The 22,850-nt window shown below is 37.0% G+C and overlaps 2 protein-coding genes across 6 annotated transcripts in view; one reads left to right on the forward strand and one right to left on the reverse strand.

Annotated features, from left to right (window-relative positions):
* The window catches only part of fubp1 (far upstream element (FUSE) binding protein 1), a 59,578-nt gene extending 51,933 nt beyond the window's left edge, over positions 1 to 7,645 (forward strand). For 4 of the 5 annotated variants that reach the window (XM_028811183.2, XM_028811184.2, XM_028811180.2 and 1 more), the window contains one exon: positions 167 to 7,645. In XM_028811183.2, the coding sequence (XP_028667016.1) occupies positions 167 to 175 (9 nt within the window). In that variant the 3' untranslated portion in view covers positions 176 to 7,645. The remainder of the gene's footprint in view (positions 1 to 166) is intronic. The other variant, XR_007936120.1, reaches the window with a different exon arrangement.
* A 2,111-nt stretch (positions 7,646 to 9,756) lies between these two features.
* nexn (nexilin (F actin binding protein)) overlaps positions 9,757 to 22,850 on the reverse strand; it is a 60,655-nt gene continuing 47,561 nt past the window's right edge. The window contains exons 11-15 of the mRNA XM_051933014.1: positions 15,739 to 15,933; positions 11,367 to 11,588; positions 11,005 to 11,197; positions 10,234 to 10,590; positions 9,757 to 10,137 (exon numbers count right to left, since the gene is read on the reverse strand). Coding sequence (XP_051788974.1) covers positions 10,124 to 10,137; positions 10,234 to 10,590; positions 11,005 to 11,197; positions 11,367 to 11,588; positions 15,739 to 15,933 — 981 coding nt within the window. The 3' untranslated portion in view covers positions 9,757 to 10,123. The remainder of the gene's footprint in view (positions 10,138 to 10,233; positions 10,591 to 11,004; positions 11,198 to 11,366; positions 11,589 to 15,738; positions 15,934 to 22,850) is intronic.

A 22,850-nucleotide genomic window follows, 5' to 3' on the forward strand; every position in this document is an offset into this window, starting at 1 on the left:
ATATTCAAATGCATGCTTAGACATTTGCTTAAGATTTCCCCCCTTCAGGTTGGGCAAAGCATGAGGAGCTGGCATCGCACTAACTACCATTTTCTTCCTGTGCAGGCTTTTCACAAGTCTTCAATGACTTCTTTTTGTTAACTTTATATGTATTTCTTCTGCACAGGGCCAGTAATGTGAAGTGGACATAAAGTATTTGCTTCGTTGTCGAAAAAACCTTTGTTAAATATATGGATGCAGCCGCCTTGATGAAGATCTTAATTTGTTTGGTTTAAAAACAGTGTTTAAAACTGTTAGTAAGAGTAACCGTGACAGAGGCGATTTCTTGTATAAATTGAACGGTTTGTTTTTAGTATGTGGTTCATAGATTGGACATTCCAGTTCATGTATTTCAACTCTTTGTGGTATATTCTTATGTTTATAAACTGTAGAAATGTTCATGTATATCATCTCAGTTTTAAAATGCCTGTTTTGTGTTTTGCAATAAACTAAATGAAACCTCCTGTGTTGGTAAGTTCGGTCAAAGTAATAATCCTCTTGCAAGTTACTTTATTGATACATAGCAAATATGTTTAAGTGGGTGGGTGGCAATATAAGGATTTTTAATAAGTCAAGGTATCTATTGTCCATTAGAAATATTGACCCAGATTGCTTAGTAGGTTTGAAGGTGTGCAGCACTAATTCTGCCAGCTTTGTCTTCATATGTGGCTTTTTCTACAAATAAAATTACACATGCGTTTTTTTATATATATTTTTGTTTCTTTAGGATTATGTATATTTTTTAAATCTTTGGCTTACTGGTTGTTTTCTGTGGGTTTTTCCCCTATAAATAGGCATTTCAAAGTACCGTTTTGGCACAAATGTTACACATTTAGTTGAGTCTAGTATCGTAACATGTTTAATCTACTGACAGTTTACCTTAATGCTGACTTGAGATAGATTGAATTGTTAATAAGGGTGCAACTTTTTTCCTCACAGGAAAGTTTAGGAAGCGGTAAGCATTAAAGCAAGAAATGTTGCTAAATGTTCCCTAAATGTGACATTAAAAATGGTTTTTTAGTTGAACTGTTGCTTTTTTACAGCACAGGTAAATGCATTTTGATTATTAATACAGTATTCATTTAAATACTGATTTTTTTCTGTTGTCTATTTGAGCCATTGTTTGCTTTGTATATATATTTGTTGGCTGCTCTTTTATTTTGATCTTATTTTCCTTTTACCCATTAAAAGAAAATCTGAATGCAATTGCTATTTGCCTTGCCATTGTCTGTCAAAGTGCATCCAGTGTAGGTCTAGATGTTTAGGGCTGAGGAGCCCAGTGATGTGCATCATCCTTGATTTCTGTTTCTTCAAGGAGCTGTGCACTGTAAGTACTGATATCAACACAACACTGCTGAATTTCCTTTTGTCTTTCAATGTATTTCTTTGAGAGATTAAAAATAGAATGTTTATATTCCAAGTCCTAAATGCCTTGTTCAGAATTGAGCATTACATTTTGTGTTGGGTAAGTATCATGCAATTAATTTAAAAAAAAAAAAAAACAAAAAAAAACATTAATTTGTAAAACTATTAAATCATTAATCTCCTAACTTTTTGCCTTACTATCATACAGTAATCTTTTATAGTGCTAGGGTAAGGCTCTTGTATATAGCAGTTGTTTTACAGTACTGTGTTAACAGGATTGCTTACCATCCTGAGTGTGTATATGCATTTTGAAACCCGTATTGCCTCATAGTTGCACCAGTTTCAGTAATACAAAGTAAATGCAAACAGTTTGTGCATCATTCAAAAATACTGTTTTTTTTTTTTTTTTGTTTTTTGTTTTTTTTTTTTGTTTTAGTATTATAGCCTAGGTGTCAGCTTGTGATATTGGGAATTGTTATAATATGGAAGATTGCAAATAATTCCTCAGTTTAGCATATATTTTTTGTATCAATCGTCTTAAGACTAAAATGCGTTTTAATCTCAAAAGAACATTGTCATTTTTTGTCAGTACATAGTAGCTGCACTTTAAACATGTCTCCCTTTATTACTGGGATCTAAACCTTTTTAATATTGATCTTACTGTACACTGATGTTATCAGCTTGGGTAACACTGAAACATGTTAATCTGATTCATAAGTAAATGATTGTAGCAGGTCATTAATCTTTGCAGTGTCACCCAGCCCTTGCACCTTAGGTTCTGCTGCAGTTTGCAACAGGTAAGCATTACCTAAGGACTTAGTGTTATGAATTTATAAATATTTTTTTTGATATTTTCTAGTTATTAGTAATCGGATGCTGTTAGAAGTTAATTTCACACTAACATTATGGACATGTTTTAAGCAGTGTAGTAGAATTGACTATTAGAGCAAGGTACTTTTTAATGTGTGTGTGTGTGTGTGTGTGTGTCTTTTTATATATCATTCATTATGTCAGGTTGTTTCTTTGTTTTTTTTTTTTTTTTTTATTTCATTACATATATTGAATGAACCGTCAGCCTGCCGTATATTGAGAAAATGATTGTGATACCTATGTGTATTTTTAACTTCCGGGGACTAGAGGAATTCCTCTTTTGATCAGTCTATTAAGTAAATATGTTCATGTTAGTCCTGGGTAGTCCGTGTTTTTTTCCCCCATTTTTTTTAAACATAAATGTTAGCCTTCAGCTAAATGATTTGTATGATTGAATATAGAAAAAAGACATTGTTTGAAGACTCAATGCTTTAAGAGGTTTTTAAGGATATTTCTGCATGATCCATGTTAGCATTAAAAAGTTAACACTAGTTTCACTGTACATCTTGTTTATATATGCTGTATGAAACGTTTGTTGCCCCCTGATGATGATTAGTGTGATATTCAATTTAAAAATGCTACCTTCATTTTCACACACAGTGTTGAAGATGCTGCGAGCATAGTTCATAGAATCAGGCGCTGAGATAGTTTGTCCCTAAGGAGGAATCCTTTGAGTGTATGCCATTGGTGATCTGGTGAACATAAACCGTTCAAGGGCTCCGGTTATAAGGTAAATTTGAGGAATTGTAATTGTTATGACTCAAACTGTTTTTGTCAGGAGAGGGACATACTCATGCATAATAGCATAAATGTTATTTGCAATTAGATATCAATTCTTTTTTTTTTTTGTTTTTTTTTTTTTTTGTGTTCCTCTCCCCTACCCCATCCCTTACACTTTGGATCAGCTTTGCAATTTGATGCTGTTATGCAGTACATAAGATTAGTTTGTTTTGCTATGCTATCTGTTGCAGGTTATTGTGTTTTTTTTGTTTTTAAACCATTTTAATATTCATATGTCACATAGTGCTATCTCTGATTACACTGAGGCGTGAACCTTGTTTTTGAAACTGCATAGTTTTTTTGTTTTAAGTTAAAAGTGATGATGCCATTCTTTTAACTGGTTAAGAAAACCCGTTAGGCACTGTAAACCACTTTTTAGTTTTATATGTAATAGTTTTAAGTTCTTTAGTCTTAAAATGTGTGGCCTTACATTTTAAAATGTATAATGTATATTCTGTTTTAAACTTGCAAACCGTATCATGTAAGCACGTATTGAGTATGATGCACATTTATAATATACTTGTGCAAGTTGCAATATCTTTTTTGAGGAAAGTGTTCTCAACAGAAGCTGCCTGGGTGTCTATAAAGAAGACTTAAACCATAGCTAGTCTGGGGATGTCCAAAATGGGAGGCATACCTTAGAGGTAACATAGTTGAATAATGAGTTGTAATTTTTTAACTGTATAGAACAGTTCATTGTTTAATATTTAAATGTCCTCATTTCATTGTTCAACATGTGTTTTTAAGCACTCTGAATAAACTTGTACTAGCTAAAATAATGTGTGTGTTTTTTAGTGAACTGCCATTGAAATACAGAATATTTATAATGGAGACTAGATTTGTGTGACAGATATTGAGGAACTGTCTTGATCATTTTGCAGTCCTTGAAAAAAACTCCCATGTTAAAGCATATTATGTAATAGAATTATTGATACTAACATGGAACCCATGGTAGTTGGGTTATTTAACTGAGTTTATTTAGATGTATGTAATAACGTTTGTTTTGTTGGAAGTGTAGTCGATGCTTAAAACACATTTTAAAACTGATTGATAATTTATTTTGCTGCCTTAGCCAGAATGTCGTTACACTTAAATGCATGCTTAATATAATGCTTAGTTGTATATTTTCATAGATTGAGTAATAGAACACTGTGCCTTTTTTTTTTAGTTTTAACAATAATTCCAGGAATTGTAATTTGATAGGAAGTACAACTGATTTTTTTTAAGGTTACATTTTGAATACGAGACAATTGACAGATTGTTTTATAATTCTTGAGTTAATTTTTCTCTCATGATTCAAGACTTTCAAAATTGTGCAGTGGTTAATGGATGAAGAAAACTCCCAGAGAAAATTTTCTGAAATATCTGACAAAATTGATAACAGTATGAATAATACAAATTTAAAGGTGGTGATTACTTTTGTACATTTTTACCTCTTAGTACGTACTATGTTTTTGCAAGTTGCATTTAGATTGGATTGTTGTTGCCTGTTAAATGAATGAAATATTAAGATCAAAATGATTTATTTCTGTTTGCTATTTGTTGCAAAAAGCAAGTTTACTTTTAACCTAATTTACATTTTAGAATATGTAAAACTTTTACATAGTTAAACTTTTGTTTCAAATAAATTACATAGGTTTTGTGTGTGTTTGAGTTACAATTTGGGTGTGCAGACTGGGTTAGGAAATCTTGTTTGATTTCTTCACCAAAAGGAACAGATTGTGGTTTTTGTGTACAGAAAGTAATAACGTGATATTTATGATGATCCGACTTACCTGCTACACACAATTGTCTTGATTTTAAAACGGGAAGTACAGTGATCCCCCGCCTATCACGGAAGTTACGCTGCAGACTCACCCGCGATAGGTGAAAATCTGCGATATAGAAAGACCACTTTTTTTTTTTTTTTTAAGCCTTAAAATACTCCCACACACTTTGGATACACATGATACATGGATGTCGGGCTAAAGATATGAGTAACATAATAACCCTCATCAGTTTTACCTTCTCCTGTATGGTCAAGGTCTTCCTCTGGCACTTAGGCTCACTGCTACCAGAAGGCTTACAAGATTCAGGATGCTTGGGAGCCATCGTAGGGCTTAAAACAAACGAAAACCTCAGAAAAGTCGGACCACAAGCAAGGTACGCGATACGAGATTTTTCGGGGACCCACGCTCACTGTTCTTGCGAGATTACACCACGTTAGCAGCAGCTAATCAGAGCCCAAGAGAATAAAATCCGCTCTGATTGGTTGAGTCTCCTCTTTCAGCCAATAATGGGCTTTGTAAGAAATTATCTGGGTTCTGTAACGCGAAACTTTGTCTGCTGAAAACCGTACGCTTTTGTTATGAATTGGTTGCCAAGTACACTACAGGTAGGATGTACGTATTAAATTTTTCCGCGATATAGCAGGGGTGCGATAGCTGAACCGCGATAGAGCGGGGGATTACTGTACTCTAGTAATGCTAAATGATCTATCCTGGTTCACTAATGACTACTTAGCAACAACTCAAAGGAGAACAGGTCCTTCCAGAAATGTGTGTGTGTGCATATATATATAATATAAAATAAAGAGACTGTTTCATATAAATTTTGAATAAAATATTAATCTTTTGGTCATTTGTGTATTTTTGAAAATACCAGTATTCTGCTCAGGTGCAAATAATAAAACAAAAATCAGAAATTTCAAGCCAGAATTATTACTGCCTGGGAAAGCCATTTTACAGTAATCTTTTTTTTTTTTTTTTTTTTTTATTATTTTTTTTTAAATGTGAGCTGTTTTTATCCTATTTTGTGAAAGTGACATTTTCAACATCCAATATTTAAATCAGTTTAATTGATATTGTTTGTGATGCTTAGATATTCCTTAGTTCATTATGCAACTGTTTAAAGACCATTCTTGCCTACACATTAACAAATAAAAGATTGTGTTTAGGATAACCTGAATTTTTAGTTTTTATATATAACTGCAGTACTTCCTGTGAACATGTACCATATTGTTTTTTATGTGGCTTATGCAATGTAGTTTTAAATAGCGTAGACAAAGGTTAATAGTAACAATAATGTTTTTAAATCAGTCTATTTATGGGTTTTAATTGCATAAAAAATATGAAATTCTGGCTTATTAGAAATTCACATTTGAAATATGCAGCTTCAGAAGAGTTCTACCACTGTTTGGATGTTCATTAACAATATAATGTCCATTTTAGTGATAAATGAATGGCCTGTATCTCTGATTTGCATATCTATGATTTGCATTGTGTAATGTTGGATTTTGGTTTAGTTAGGTATAAAATTCAATTTAATCCTTTGTTTCCAAGGATCTTATAGAAGTTGACAGGGCTAAAAGAACCATCAATTTAGGTGGTCATATTGACATCAGTGGCATAGCTAAGGCATAATAGTGTTAAGATATGCTGAAATGTAAGATCAGTACTGTTGTGGGGGATGTTTGAAATACTTTGCATTCCCATTTTTTAAATTGCTGTAACTATTAATGTTACTTTATATCACTAGGTTTCATTAAAACTTTATGCTGTATGCTTTGTTTTTTTTTTTGTTTTTTTTTTTTTCTAAAAATGTAGCAATATCTACAGGTGTTTGTTCCTTTTGACTTCATGATTAGTTTACTTAGGTTTTTCTTCCCTTGTTGCTAATTTTGCTGACGGTTCAGATTGATAAACAAGTGTACTTTTTTGTTGCTGTTTTCCTAAGAATTTTTTTTCTTTAAAAGCAATTTCATTTCACCCAGTTCCTTTTCAGTCTTGCAGATCCCAGACTTTGAACTGTGTTTTCAATTGTTTGATCCTTATCTGAATATGATGTTTGAAGTCTCACATAAATCATTGTTGGGACTAAAAATCTAACAAATTAAAATGAGAGAATACTAAATTAGATGAATACAGAGGATCAGTGTTACTTTCAAATAGTTTATTGTTAAATTCAGTTAGGGTCAGATATTTGGCAAAGTTTTATATAAATCATTATAGTTTCACATGTAGGAAGGAATAGTAAGAGATTGGGGTTTGAATTTGAAAAGTTCAACTTACTGAAAAGAACTGAGACTACTGTATGTCAACAGTGTATTACTGGGCACCATTCAGTGGTTGTTTAAAATCTTTGTGTTGGTAGATTTTACAGTGTACGTGCTGAAGTACATTTCAAGAATGTGATGAGTATGCTTAACCTGCATGGTATAATTGTGGAGTCACACCCAGAGTGCCGAGTATTTTTTTGGTCTTTGTAATGCAATATTTTAGTAGTACTAAAGTTGCACCTGCAGAAGGGGCATTTCTGGTCTTATTCCAGAATTGCAAGACACTATTTCTGCAGAAATACAGACTTGCTGATTCTTTTCACCAAAGGCAGCCCTAGATTAAAAGAAGACATAATTGAAATGTTTGCAAATTATGAACTGTACTTTAAAACTGCCTCTTTATTTCTGACCAGCTTCTGTGTCTTTATTAAATTATACGCTTGTCCATCAACTTGACACTGAAGATATTCCTTACCCTTAAAACATTTTCAAACAAATTAGATGTGTATGAATTAAGTATCCATCTGTTTTTAGTTACTATATAATTTAGCCATTGTTAAAATATCTGTTGATAAAAAGTGTGTCTACTTGAATTAGTGCTAAGTGTGCATCCATTTGGTGTCTAGATAAATGAGGAAATGATGAGTTCTTTTTATAACAATTTCATTTTCATTCTTGGAAATTTAAATGTGATTTAGCTCTTTTTACCGAACAAGATACAATACAAATATGCAACTGAAACCTTATTTGGGTGCCTTCGAGTTAAGGAGACATTGCCTAATTATGAAAAACATTAGAAAGCTGAATTTTTAAAGTTTTAAATAGAGAATTTTATCAGTGAGCCACATTGAACATGCTAATGCTCCCTGACACATTAGCTTAGTGTTGCTTTGTATTTGAGCAATAGCCCTGATTTATCTTTGTGATGGAAGTATCTTGGCAGGGGGTACAGACTTCTGTATTAGATACCTAAATTTACAACTGATGTTTATTTCTGTATTTTTTACTATTTGCAAAAATATCATTGAATGCTTCTGCGACGCGGTGCTCTGTATTAGTATACAAATTGTGATGAACTTGCTCTTTGTTTGGAAACTGTTTTACTTTGCCTTTTGTTGGAATATTAAACGGTGATTGTGCTAATTGCTTTGATCAAACATGTATTACAATTGTCTTTAGATGGGACAATTTACAAAACTTAGTATGTGTGTAGTACTTGAGTGCTGAGAGAGAACCAGAACAGGCAGGAGAACAGGAAGTTTAGTATTGAAAAATAACATTTTAGAAGAAACACTTTTAGTCAATGAAAAACTGTATATTCAGAACACACAAGGGTTTGAAATCTTGAACATTTTATAGGCCTTTTGTAAATCTTTAGGAAGCTATGTTGGAACAACAGTGAAGGCCAGATGAAGCTTAATTATTAATGACCATGTAAATTTATGCAAATTGAACATTTTTACTGTCAGGTGTTACTTAGCATTTTATGCAAGTACACTGTTTTGAATCATAAGCAAATTTCATGGTTGGTTTAAGTGCTTATTGTCTTAGCATATTGTGATTTTGAGAAATTGGTTATGATGCCAAAGAAGTGTTGCGCTTTTTCACTGCTGAAGGACAGTGTGCCCAGCTTATTGGTATGTAGGTTGTAGTCCTGAATCTGTGGTAGAGAAATGGGCTTAATAGATGTAACTATCATAAATATGAATGCCCAATATACTCCCAACCAATATATCTCTTATCCTGCCTTTACTATATGGTTTGCACTTAAATGGCATATGTGCTGTTTATATTTTGTTCAGCAAGTCAAAAAATAAGACAATACATTTATTAAATATTCAAATGTTTCAAGTGATTTGGACAAGTTTACAGTCAAAAGAATATTAAATTTCATGATAAAAATATTTGACAGTTTCTGAAAGATTTTTATCCACTTAAAAAAAACAGAATAAAGCACAAAATAACAAATTGCTTTTTACTCTATTCAGAACAAACTATTAAATGAGAATTCTGCCTTCAGCATTAATGCAGTTAAAAGGAGAAATAAAAATTACATTAACTTTCTTCATTACAATTTTCACACACAATAGGATTCAAGTACACTGTATGTACATATTGGGCTGTAGTTAAAGCATTTTCAAATGTTAAGTAGGTATTAACTGCTTCAGATTGTGTTAGTGATCTAGAAATAGTAGGACCATATCAAATTTAAAAGTGAAAATTTAGATATTGTGCAAACTTATTAGCTAATTTGTTTTACTTTGGTAATTTTTTACACTGAACATCAGTACTATTTTATTGCTATACTCTTGTAGAATGTACATTTTTTCACATGAACAGCTGTACCATTCTCATCCATGCATGCATTGTGAAGTTTGCTTTCACCACACTAAGGGCTGTACCTTTAGATATATCATAAAAAAATTAATCAGAAGTGTACACTGAAGCACCCTGACATGTCTGTTGGAGCCATTTTTTGTCTGCAGTGAATAGTGGACAATGATAGCTTACCAGTGATGCAGATAGTAGTACAGCATTGTATTTCTAACATGTAAACATTGTATCCTAGTAGATAGTCATTTTCTAATGATGGTTTAACTTCAACTGAATTATTAATTGAAGCATAAACTATGCTGCTTGTAGATTTTTTATTTTTTTTTCCAGAAATTAAGGCGGGCTTCAAGTTAGCCACAAGAAAAGTGTGTACTTGCCAGCATTTACTATTTGAGTACTCTACCACTTCCTTACATTATGCATTGTGTGTATCAAAAGTCCGGTTGCACTCATTGTATTATGGTATACAGTCACTCAGCGTATAAAGGTATCTATCAGTAAGTGCAATGATATCAAGGAAAAAGACATTTGAAGTTTATAGAATGGATACCAAAATGGTAAGCAGTGTTTGATGCATTTTTTGTTTTTAATCCTTACAGGAATGGTTTTTGTTTTTTAATACATATTTGGCTTTGGCCCCACCATAGAAAAGATGGAGTGAAAGGGAAGTAAAGAAAAAAGATCCAGTAAAGCAGGATTTCAGTAGTCCTCAGCTAGGAGAAAAGGAGGGAGAGAAAAGAAAGAAGCTTTTAGCAAGACTTGCTAATTTTACACAGTGAATACAACAATGATAATAAATTAGTCCTTACTTTCAATAGTTAGAATACATGTACTAGCAGCTGTCCCACGGCTGTTGACTGCTTTACACATATATTCTCCTTCATCTTCAGGAAAGGTCTCCGGAAGGTAAAGGCAATATGTTTCTCCTCTTTCAATATACTGATAGTCCTCACAGTCCTGAAGCATTTCCCCCTCAAACCACCAAGTAACCTCTGGTTTTGGTTCTCCAGTGATTTTTACAGTGAATCGAACCGGTTCAGCATCAACCACAGAGAGGTTTTTAAGAGGTTTCTTAAACCATGGGGCCCCTGATCTGGCATGATCTTCATCCTCTTCATACACTGATGAGCCATTAATGGTGCTTCCTTCTTCCTCCTCTTCCTCTTCTCTCTTCTGAAAAACATGAATATGATGAAATAGGAATGCTGACAAGTTTTGACAAGTAAAGTTTGACAGGGCCTCATTTTTCAAAAGCTTGTTGAAATCTTAAAATCAGATTTGAGTTGCTAACATAAGGAATATAAGGTTTAGTTTATTTCAGAAGTTATACTTCATAAATACTGACATCTAACCTTAAACCTTAAAAATGGTGTTCAAGTTATGTTGAGTTGACGTTTATGACTAGCACTGGGTGGTAATCAATTCTAAGTCTGGGTGAAATATATATCAAGTGTCTGATTAAATTGAAACTATTTGGGTTAATGTTGAGCATACTGTTTTACTTGTTTTTGAATATTTTTTTGTATTCTCAATTTAAATTGTAAATACCAATTTCAATAAAGATTTTTGGGGAAAAAAACTTGCTTTTTGTAAGGCTGCGTCAATTTCTTGTTGTTCAAACTGCATTCTTAAAATTTTCTGTTCTTCAATTCTCCTCCTTTCTTCTTCCTCTCTTGCTCTGGCCATCTGCTCAAACCGAGCTTTCATATCCACTTTGTGTTTGAATGGTGCATCCTCAGCTCTGTGTATTTTTGTTTGTTCTTCCTCGTCATCCTGCAAGATCAAATAAACAACAGGCATGGAGAACATTTAGAATGAGTAAGGATGCACAGTTAGTCTGGCCTTTGTAAGCAGAAAAAAAAGCAAGCAAGCTGTTGTTTAATTAGCACAATGCTTATCTGATCCTCACTACAGGAGTAATGCTTGATGGTTTAAGAGGTACCTCTTGGAATTTTTCTGCCTCTCTCTCCTTTATTTCAAGATCAATTGCCTTTCTTCTGGCTCTTTCCTCCTCAATTTTCTTCTGTATTTCCTCTTCCGTAAGTTGCTTAATCTTCTCAAACTTAGACTTCAAATGTTTTGCTTGTATTGTGCCAGTTCTTTTTAGCTTTATTAGTTCCTCATATTCTCTACTCACAACCTCATTTGATTCGTTCACTTCTTCCTGTTAAAAATAAATCACAGTATTAAATATGTTGAGTGATGAAGGCCAAAATGTTACACAGTTGGTGCACTGGACAAAAAACATTTTCTAGAGCTTTTCGTCAATCTATTTGTGATCCTCACACCCACTTGTGTCTAGAGATGTCACAGTGCTTTTTATAGAAGGTTATAAGGAATTATTTCATGGACTTCATATAATATATTTTAGCATGTGCACATTCTAAATTCATTTTCTGTCCAGTAACTGAATAATACTGCCATCATACCAGATATACAATTGCTAAAAGGAGCAATTAGAAACTGTGAATGCTGCAGTTTGAAACTAAAATATGCAATTAAGAGTTTAGAATTTCAACAAGTGAGACAACTAAAATGAAGCAGAAAAGTGTCATCTTGAGCCAGACATGCTACATCAGCATTAAATGACTTGTAATGTAGCAATTGGCTTGGAACAAAAACCAGCCACTCCAGAGCTCTAGGAATGATGTTGCTCACTGGTGATTTAGTCTTCTCTTAAAATACCACATTTGTTAAGTTAATTAGAAGCAAAAACGGGTCATTGAGAAATGGTTAGAATGAACTCCTGTAGCCACTGTGGCACTCTAGGATCAGAGTTGGACACCACCGGTTTAATTTTTTCAACCCGTCTCACTATGCTTTATTTACAGCATTGGAGGTGGTTTGCTGCTTTGAGTAGTTGCAGGCTGCAGGAGTGGTGTATACATGCAGGACAAGTTCCTGTGTAAGTGCTGTTAGCATGTGATCCTCCCAAATCGACGTATGAATGTATTTTTAAGATATGGAAGAAAAAAAAGTAAAGATGCATACAATTCTCACTATAAGAAACTTCATCATAATCGACTGTTTTGTGAATTAAACACAATGTTTGGGAAGATGACTATGGTAATTTGGTAACCCTGTTTGTGTGAGAAATATTACAACTGATATTTTAACTAACGCAAAATTGGACAAACTTCAATGCCAGGTGAATGAGGTATGGTACCTGCAGATCAATACTTGAAAACTTGTTGCAAATTTGATACAGATAAAACTGGCCAAACGAAAGTATCTCAGTTGTGCTACATCTTTGTAGTATTTGTCAGTGCAGTGCAGCAAATATAGGAGTGCCAATTTTGTCCATGAATTTTACTAGTCAATGAGCCCAGTTAATCCAATTGACCTGATGGAATTCACCTTAGACTCCACTGAGTAAAAGGGTTGCTATCTGCACAAAGCGAGGACCTGTGTTCATGGCCCTAGTGGGACATATTTACCAAACATAAGCGGTGATTTCAGCCACATTCATTTTAAATAATGCTGTCTGTTAATGAACCATCAAACCACGACAGGTGTTGCAGCATGCAAGTTATTTTTTCTTATTGAAGGGATCATTTCCATGAACATAATCAGTAGTGACAAAATTAAAGGAATTTGCAAATAAAAGTACAAAACTGAAAAATGTGACAAGGGAAAATCATGAAATGTCTGAGTAAATGAATGCATGTCACAGAGTAGGTTTTTTGTTGCTTGCTTATTTTTGTCTAATATTCTTCCATGCACAGTGAAATGCTGCTTGAATTTAATCCTCAAAGCTGAGAGGCGGTTTCTTCATCGGTGAATTGTCTGCAGAGTGCACATACTGTACAGTATACGCTTAGCTTGACAAGTTTTGGGCGTGCAGATTTGTTCATGAAGCTAATAAAATTTTATGTAAACAAAGTAAGTTGTGCCCTTTACTCTGTTGCTCATTTTCTTGTCTGGCATCTTTCAGTTCTGTCTCGTGGATTCACTTTGTGAAGTCATGGTCAAGCTCCACTTTTGCCAGTGAATGTTGGTGCACAGTTGTGTAAATAAAAATGGAAAGGAGTACATTTATGATTGCTTAATTTTTTTAACTATATGGAAGCTTGTTTCATCATTTCAGCAGAGTTTCCACTATGTGGCGACATCTGCTCCCTAACACCTGGGGTCAGAGGCAGCCCATATGCGACTCTTTTCCCCCGACTCCACATGCTGTGCCGGAGTTTACAGGCTCCGCAAGTGCTGTCTGGCTATTTGCTGTTTTTTGTGTTACAGTAGCAGTTAGCACATCACTGACTTGTACTGTATTGAATCACCCACCATACTGTAGAGTGAGAGGTCGGCACGTGGACAAATACGAAGAATAGCCTCAGATTTGTTACTGTGAATTAATGTATAGTGCATGCCTTATGTTTTTGAACAATAAAAGGGATCTCTTAATTTTAAAAAAAACCTGCTGCCTTCAAAATTTTCAGTGCTGAATTGATTTAGTCAAACATATAATTAGCCAGTTTACAAGTCAACTAATACAGTCTTAAAACATTACTGGAACTGTTTTGCTATAATGTAAAGAAATTGTATTCAGTGCTTGAAAATAAACACCAAACTGGTTTAGTTTCCTAAAATAGGGGACTTTGCTCTCTCATCGCTGGTTACTTGTTCATCTGGTGTCACAATAAAGAGCAGTACTTGTCTCATTTTATCAATAATTATACAGTTACACTCTTAAGTAAAATATATTCATACAGAGACAGAACTGGAAACTTAAGAATTGATGGTTTTAATAGAAAAGAGCTTTATCTTCTTGCGATTTAGTAGAAATAGCATGAATATCTGTAAACATATCACAAATGCTTAATGGATTAAAGGTACTCATTTAGGTCAATAGAGATAAGAGAATAAACAAAATTGTAGCCCTGAGCAGCAGACATTGGACAGAAAGTGTTGTGGTAGTGTGTTATCAGCATGTGAGGATACGGGTTGGCTCCATGCTACTGGTTACCCTCCGGCAGCTTCTTGAGCCTGCCAATAACATTTCTGAGGGAAGAGCCGAGCAAATGAGAACACTCGCACCAAGCAAGGGGTAGGTGCAAAAGTGAACAGTGCTCCTTTTTTTGTGTGTCCCAAAATGCAGTGCATCAGATGCTCAAAAAAAAAATAATGCAAGTAATTAAAGATGATGGTGGATGTTAAAAACTATGAGGTTGAAAAACCAGAGACAGTCCTTGAGAACAGTGAGCCCCAATGCTTCCCTTTAACCCTGGCAGGTACAGTCAACCTTCATTTTGGGGCTCTATTCTCTGCTGCCTTTTCTTCGGCACATGCAGAGTTACCCATTGAACTCCACACACCTCACCGACCTCTCACCTTGGGTACTCACGAGAGACGCTTTCATTTCGGCCGCCGCGCTCCTACTCCTGAGGGAACGCTCAGCGCACCTTTCACAGTCTTCGGCTCCCATAACCCTAAGGCTCACTCCTGACCACCTTCCTCACACAATTCAGCTCGGGTGCTCTCACTCTCTGTTTTCCATTTATTCTTTAAGAGTCTTTGTGTCTCCTGTTTCTACTCCTTTCTGTCACGGGCCAGTATGTTTTCCTCTTGTTCCTTTCTGACCCCCTTCTCTTATGCCAGCTCCATGTCCCACTCATGCACCGCAGGAAGCTGATCGAGCAATCAATGGAAAATGTGCCTTGCCCCAACTACTCCCACAGCTATGCAAGCGTGTACACTCATGGAAAATGTGCCGGTCGTTACAATTAATTCATTTATTAAAACTGGGTGCCTGCTCGGCTGTATTGAGTATTTAAAATAATCTGAGTCAGATATTTTTGTGAACAGCAGTTTCTTGTTATATATTCTAAAATATGTCCGTAGTGTTGCTATGTACAAAATTCACTGAAGGGAACCAAATGGCCCTCCAAGGAGCCATTGCTGTATAAAAGGTTTACATTTTCAGTGAATTTGGCTTCAATCTTGGATTTTTCCATTTTGGTGTGGTGTACAAAACAAGACTAAGGCAGATGCATCTCTTTTGTCAGCAACGAGGAGTAAGGAACACAAGATACTCTATGTATTGTACATCTTGGTGGGTGCTCCTTGATTGATTGTCCGCTGTTGTGCACGCAGAGCTCACCCCTACAATTTAAGATGAGTTGTGGACTAGTTGGACTGACTGCAGGCCTGGCAGGCATGAGAAATGTGCTGAGACTGCCCCTGTCTTTTTAAGACTATATAAGTGGCATCTGTGAGTGGAAATTACTGGAAAAGTCGTGTAAGGTGATGTGGCCATAATTCAGATTATTTACATCAGTAAAAGCCAATAATATTTTGTCAAAGATGACACATACCTCTCCCATCTCTTGTCTGAGTATCTCAAATTCTTGTTTTTCCATTTCCAGTTTTTCCCTGCGTTTTTCTTCAGTACGTCTTCGTTCTTCTTCCTCTTTTTGTCTTTGCAGTTCTTCAAAGTTTATTTCCAGTTTGCCAGGTGACAGAGCCTCTTCAGAATCACATTTGGAAATGGTGTCCTCTTCATCTAGAACCTATGAGCAGTGTGGGAGAAATAAACCTGTGGGTTTATATTCAAAATAATCTAAATTATCAAAGTTGACCATTTATTAAGTGAATGCTATTTCAGCATTAGGTTCAAAGTAATACACTACTGGATTTATGCTTGAAATTTTTTTTTCTTTTTAATCATGTATATACAATATGCCAAATCATTCTATGCGAGAGCAATTGTCTAATCACCTGGGGCCTCATGTATAAGGCCGTGCGTAGAACTCACACTATAACATGGCAAAAGCACAAAAGTGGGAATATGCGTACGCACAGAAAAATCCAGTTGCAGGAATCTGTACGTACGCACATTTTCACGTTCTTCCGCTACATAAATCCTGGTCAGCGTGAAAAGTAACGCACGTGCACGCGCCTTCTGTCCCGCACCAACTCCTCCCAGAATTACGCCTCTTTGAATATGCAAATCAATATAAATAGCCCTTAAGCTCAGCCTTCTGTGAAAAGACAATGGAAAAAGCACAGGGAAAATATAAGAATTTCAGCAAATACCAAAGGGAGGCAAAGGAAAAGTGTATTATTTGTTGGTTTAAACAGTGGTATAAACAACAAAAGGAAGTTGATCGAGTGACAGAGTGTCGGAGAAACTCGAAAGCTCAAGTTCACAAAGTCACACAGTGCCCGAAATAAAAAAGAAATCACATATCAAAGATGCCGTGAAAAGGCAAGTCGTAGCCCCCCGTCTGAGTGTCATATGAAAGCTTATTAGGGTACAGACAAAAAAAAATAGGCACACAGTGGGAAAAAAGCACGAAATGTCAACGCTAATCTCGAAATTTCCACTTTAATCACGTAGTTTATTTTGCCATTAAAGTAGAACATCATAAAGTTCATCTTAAAATCGTTTAATTTACTAGTTTCTCAAATCCCATCGTAACTAAAGCACATTAAATGCTTTGTTCTGTATTTGATCTTCTTTGTGCTCTTGTGTGTGAATCACTACCTGCTTCTTAAACGGGCTTTCTTTTTCTCCGACAGGACACAGAATCCATTACATTCGTGATATTACAGCTCTCTGAATAATTAAAATACTGAGATGTATACGTGATATCTTTTTCATGATGATAGGAATAAAAGCATGTTATTAAACATGGGAACACGGTGGCACAGTGCTTGTTCATGTCTCACGCAAGATGCTTGCTGCGCCATGTGCGACCTTCGATGAAATAATTTATTACAGAAGTACTGTCTCTTTCAAACGTACTAACCTCCAATTCCTGTCCTTACTTTTCTTTCTCCAAATACCCAATCGCCACACAATCAGCTCTGTAATAGACGTGAAGCCATCTGTAAGCTTAGAACGACGATTCTTCAAAACTTTTAAGGAACATTGAAATATCTTCGTAGTACATGTTTAATTATTATATCCGTCTATCCTTCCAGTGTCGCGTCAGCACCAGCAGAATACAACGCAATGCAGGAACAATCCCTGAACTAGCTAGCGCTGCGGCACCGTGTCCTCACATGTTTAATTATTAATAATACAGATTATTTAAATGAAGTTAGTTTTATCTGTATAATATAATCAACATGTTTTGCTGCATTTCATCTTAAAAATGATATCATCATCATATGTAAATACGCGCTTTATAAACTAGCTCAGGTTGTGCAATATTATAACTGTAGTGCAAGTTTACAGTGAGGTGATTGTACTTATAAGTCCAAACACTTCTACAAGGAGCACTTGATGGACTGATTTAGTGTGTTTATAGTTCTTGGGATGAAACTTTTTCTGAACCACGACTTGATAATGGAAAGGCTTTGAAGCATTTTGCCGTGGCTCAGGCAGCGTCTGCTTCATGCTGTACCCCAATAATTCTCTTTCCAATTAGCTGCTGCTGTGATTCCCCACTCAGATACAGTGATATAAATACTCTGAGTGGTGCAGTGAGAGTAATATGGAAAAAGATGATCTGCTGTGGCAACCCTTAATGGGAGCAGCTGAAAGAAGAAGAAGATGCATTGAGAGTAACAACGCTAAGGCAGTTATGGTATTTGGAATACTATCGCTATTCCCTGGACCATTATATTGCTGCAGGTTAATTACAATCAGATGCATTACACTAATAAACAATATGCAGTTAATTTCCGTGTATTTATAAAGCCGCATCAGGTATGTGGATCTAAGAAAGAAAGGGTGGCCACACAAGAACAGTAGCACTGCTTTGATGCTGGGTGCCGCCAGTCTGCAAAACCAAGTGTAGAAATTGCGTACGCCAGGGTATGAGGTACCGTGCAAATATGCGTGGCTTTACGCCAAGTTTAGGTTTTATACATCGCGATCTGAGCCTGGAAATGTTCATACGCAACATTTCTGTGCGTACGCACCGTTTATACATGAGGCCCCAGGAGGTTTGAGTAAGAAGTTCTGCAAGTGAAGTGGGTAAGCAGGGCAAATACATATAAGCAATGAATAAACCCACCAAGTGTAAAATGTGGCATTAGACCAATGTACAAAACTTGAAATGGTCGTGAAAAATGAAATTGGGGTAAGTAATTACTAATATGAGAACTTCAATCACATGTTTCAATTGATATATCTAGATAATTATGACAAATGGATATGTGCATTAAATAGCAAAGACCAAAACCTTTAATTTTTAAACTCTAGTTATTATCGGATTTGTTTTTGTTTATTTTTTTTTTGGCGAGGCAAGTTTTCATATACTCGTCTGATAATGAGTGGTGTAGCATTCATGTTCTAGTCCACCTTTACTATATTATGTTATGAGAGTAACCACTCATTGTTACAATTTTGTACCTCAGTGTTTATACACTCACCGGCCACTTTATCTGCTTGTTAACGCAAATATCTAATCAGCCAATAACATGGCAGCAGCTCAATGCTTTTAGGCATGTAGACTTTGACAAGATGACTGGCTGAAGTTCAAACCGAGCCTCAGAATGTGGAAGAAAGGTGATTGAAGTGACTTTGAACGTGGCATGGTTGTTGATGGTCTGAGTATTTCAGAAACTGTTTGTCTACTGGAATTTTCACACTTGACCATCTCTACGGTTTGGTCCAAAAAAAGGGAAAAATATCCAATGATCGGCAGTTCCCTGGATGAAAATGCCAGAGGTCAGAGGAGAATGGCCGGACTGGTTCGAACTCATAGAAAGGCAACAGTAACTCAAATAAGCACTTGTTACAACCGAAGTATGCAGAAGAGCATCTCTGAATGCACAACAAGTATAATCTTGAAGCAGATGTGCCTATAGCAGCAGGAGATCACACCGGGTGCCACTCCTGTCAAGAACAGGCAACTAAGGCTACAATTAATATGGGCTCATCAAAACTGAACAGTAGAAGATAGGAAAAACCATTGCCTGGTCTGACGAGTCTCAATTTCTGCTGCAACATTTGGGTGGCAGGGTCGGAATTTGGCGTCAACAACACGAAAGCATGGATCCAGCCTGCCTTGTATCAACGGTTCACGCTTGTGGTGGTGCGGTAATGGTGTGGAGGATATTTTTTTGGTCCCCTTGGTACCAATGAGCATTGTTTAAATGCCACAGCCAACCTGGGTATTGCTGCTGACCATGTCCATCTCTTCATGACTGCTGCACTCCCATCTTCTAATGGCTACTTCCAGCTGGATTATGCGCTATGTCACAAAGCTCAAATCATCCCAAAATGGTTTCTTGAACATGATAATGAGTTCACGGTATTCATATGGCCTTCACAGTCCCCAGATCTCAATCCAACAGACCACCATTGGGATGTGGTGAAATGGGAGATTCACATCATGGATGTGCAGCCAACAAATCGGCAAATACGAGGTATGTTCAAAAGTTCCCACACTTTTTTTTACTCTATTAAATATTTCAAAAACAAATTGCATCACTTTTCTACATAGTCACCTTCCTTTGCAATGCAATTTTCCCAGTGTCGTACCAACTGTTTTAATGCCCAGTTACTACTCCTTCCACCTTCACTGTTTCCAACGAAAATATAAAAGTGCGGAAACTTTTTGAACGTCCCTCATATTACCTGATGCAATTGTGTTAATATGGACTAAAATCCCTGAGGAATGTTTCCTGCGCCTTGTTGAATCTATGCCACAAAGAATTACGGCAGTTCTGAAGGCTGAAGGGGGGTCCAACCTGTTACTAGCAGGGTGTATCTAATAAAGTGGCCGGTGAGTGTAAATTTGCTGCGTGAAAAAAATATTTGTAAAGAAATGAGGGAGTAGTGGAAATCACTGATTATTGTGTACTAGTAACGGCGCACTGCACAATAACGTGCAGTGAATACACTTGACTTGAGCATTCCTAGTTTTCATCCTCTTTCTCTGTACGTTAAGCAGTCGTTTGCTCAGAGGTTGGTGCGCTTGCTGCTCTTCTTTTCTCCACCCCTAGCAGCCAGCTTCTTCTCTTCTTTCGTCGGCATCTTTTCTTGTTAAAACTGATTAAGTCAGTGTTTGTGTTGCAATTAATTGGTACGTTTTCCTTAATTTTTCACTTAAGCTGGGAGTTAAGTCTTCAGTCTGCCTCAAGAATGGTTTAAGGTATGAAGAGATAGGAGAAGTGACAGCAAAGGTGGTAGGGAATGAGAACACCGCATGACCGCCCTGCTTGGCCGCTGCAGAGAGTAGATTCTACAATAAAATAAAAAGAGGAACAACCTTGGAGGTCAATCGTCACCCCGTAAGCGTATAGTAGCCATCACGTAGTATACAGTATGTGTACCAAATTTCAGCTCAATAGGTCAAACAGTTTGCGAGCTGCAAGTGATTTAAAATCCTGGACAGAAAAATGGACAGCCACTGTCACGTATTATATAAGAAGATATCTGTTCACATTAAGTGTTTTTTTAAGTCGACTGGTTAGAGTAGGAACCTGCCGCCAAAGTGAGGCTACGTCCACACTCCTACATTTTCATTTAAAAGTGGCATTTTTAAATGAGAACAATTTCCAGCCACACTAACGTTTTCATATTCCACATTCTGATGCTCGGTTTGAATTTCAGCCAGTCATCTTGTCCACATTAAAGTGACAGACATTTGCCTACACCAGGCATGCACGCATCACTGGGAAAAAAAGTCCTTGAAGGAGGTGGTAATGAGGCCAGTCACAGGATTTACTGTCATTGCCTGTACGTTAATGGCCATTAGAGCTTATATACAGTTTTCAAACTTGTACAAAACACGCCATGAAAGCAACTCTTTTGTGTCCAGTAGTTTGAAGAGTGACCAATCAGAGAATGAGACGTGTAGTGAGCAGGATCCAATTGGGGAAAGGCAACATAATGAGCATGCACAACTCGGAGCGAGAGTGGAGTCTAAACATTTTCACCCATTCACACTGGAGAGCGTTTTCATGACTCTGTTTTCAGGGGTTGAAAATGCTGGGGTAGTGTGGACGAAAGGTAAAAACAAAGAGCAGTGCATGCATTTTTAAATGAAAATGTAGTAGTGTGGTCAGAGCATGAACGAGATGTGCTGTCAAGGTCTTTGGTATTGAATATCAAATTTTACTTGAAGGAATGCCAGTAATCACAGATATGGCCTCATTGTGTTTACATTTTTAGATGTATGATGGTGATCCCTTTTAGTACTAGTTTTAGTAGGGCTTTATAGCATACTTAGGGTGTAGTCACACTTGCAATTTATTCCATGCCCGATTACGTTTGTCTGCATGTAACCCAACAAAGTCTAGTTCATTTGACTACTGTGATTGCTTCGTGCCGTGGAAGAGGAGGGCCCGAGCACGGTTTAGTGGGATTCAGGGACGGTGTGATCTCTAAACGTGCCTGAGCATGGAACACAAATATGATGTCATCCATCCATCCATTATCCACCGCTTATCCGAGGTCGAGTTGCGGGGGCAGCAGCCTAAGCAGGGAAGCCCAGACCTCCCTCTCCCTGGCCACCACCTCCAGGAGGACCCCGAGGCGTTCCAAGGCCAGCCAGGAGATATAATCCCACCAGCGTGTCCTGGGTCTGCCCTGTGGCCTTCTCCCAGTAGGGCATGCTCAGAACACCCCCCCCCCAAGGGGACATCCTGACCAGATGCCCGAACCACCTCAACTAACTCCTCTCAATGTGGAGGAGCAGCGACTCTACTCCGAGTCTCTCCCAGATAACTGAACTCCTCACCCTGTCTCTAAGGGAAAGTCCAGCCACCCTGCGGAGAAAACTCATTTTGGCTTGTATCCGCGATCTTGCTCTTTCGGTCACTACCCAAAGCTCGTGGCCATAGGTGAGGGTAGGAACGTAGATCGACTGGTAAATCGACAGCCTCGCCTTTTGGCTCAGCTCTCTCTTCACCATGACGGACCGTTGCAGAGCCCGCATTACTGCGGATGCCGCACCAATCCGTCTGTCAACCTCCCGCTCCATTCTTCCCTCACTCGTGAACAAGACCCCGAGATACTTGAACTCCTCCACTTGAGGCAGTAATGTGTTCCCAACCTGAAGAGAGCATTCCACCCTTTTCCGGCTGAGAACCATGGTCTCGGATTTAGAGGTGCCAACTCTCATCCCCACTGCATCACACTCGGCTGAGAACCACTCCAGTGAGAGCTGGAGGTCACTGTCCGATGAAGCCAACAGAACCACGTCATCCGCAAATAGCAGAGACGAGATTCTGAGGTCACCGAACAAGACCCCCTCCACTCCTTGGCTGCGCCTAGAAATTCTGTCCATATAACTTGTGAACAGAATCGGTGACAAAGGGCAGCCCTGGCGGAGTCCAACCTCAGCAGGAAACAAGTCCGATGATGTCATTTCATTTAATACCATTTGGGTTAAAAACAGGTGTTTATTCTCACCTAACAGATGACCATGAATTGTAGTTGGCGAGAAAAGCTGCAAATTTCTCCCTTAACATCATTTGTCTCCATAAAAATCTTCTCGTAGGTGCAGCACGATTAACAGCAAAT

This window comes from Erpetoichthys calabaricus, chromosome 10, assembly GCF_900747795.2.
Source record: "Erpetoichthys calabaricus chromosome 10, fErpCal1.3, whole genome shotgun sequence".
Lineage (NCBI taxonomy): Eukaryota > Metazoa > Chordata > Cladistia > Polypteriformes > Polypteridae > Erpetoichthys > Erpetoichthys calabaricus.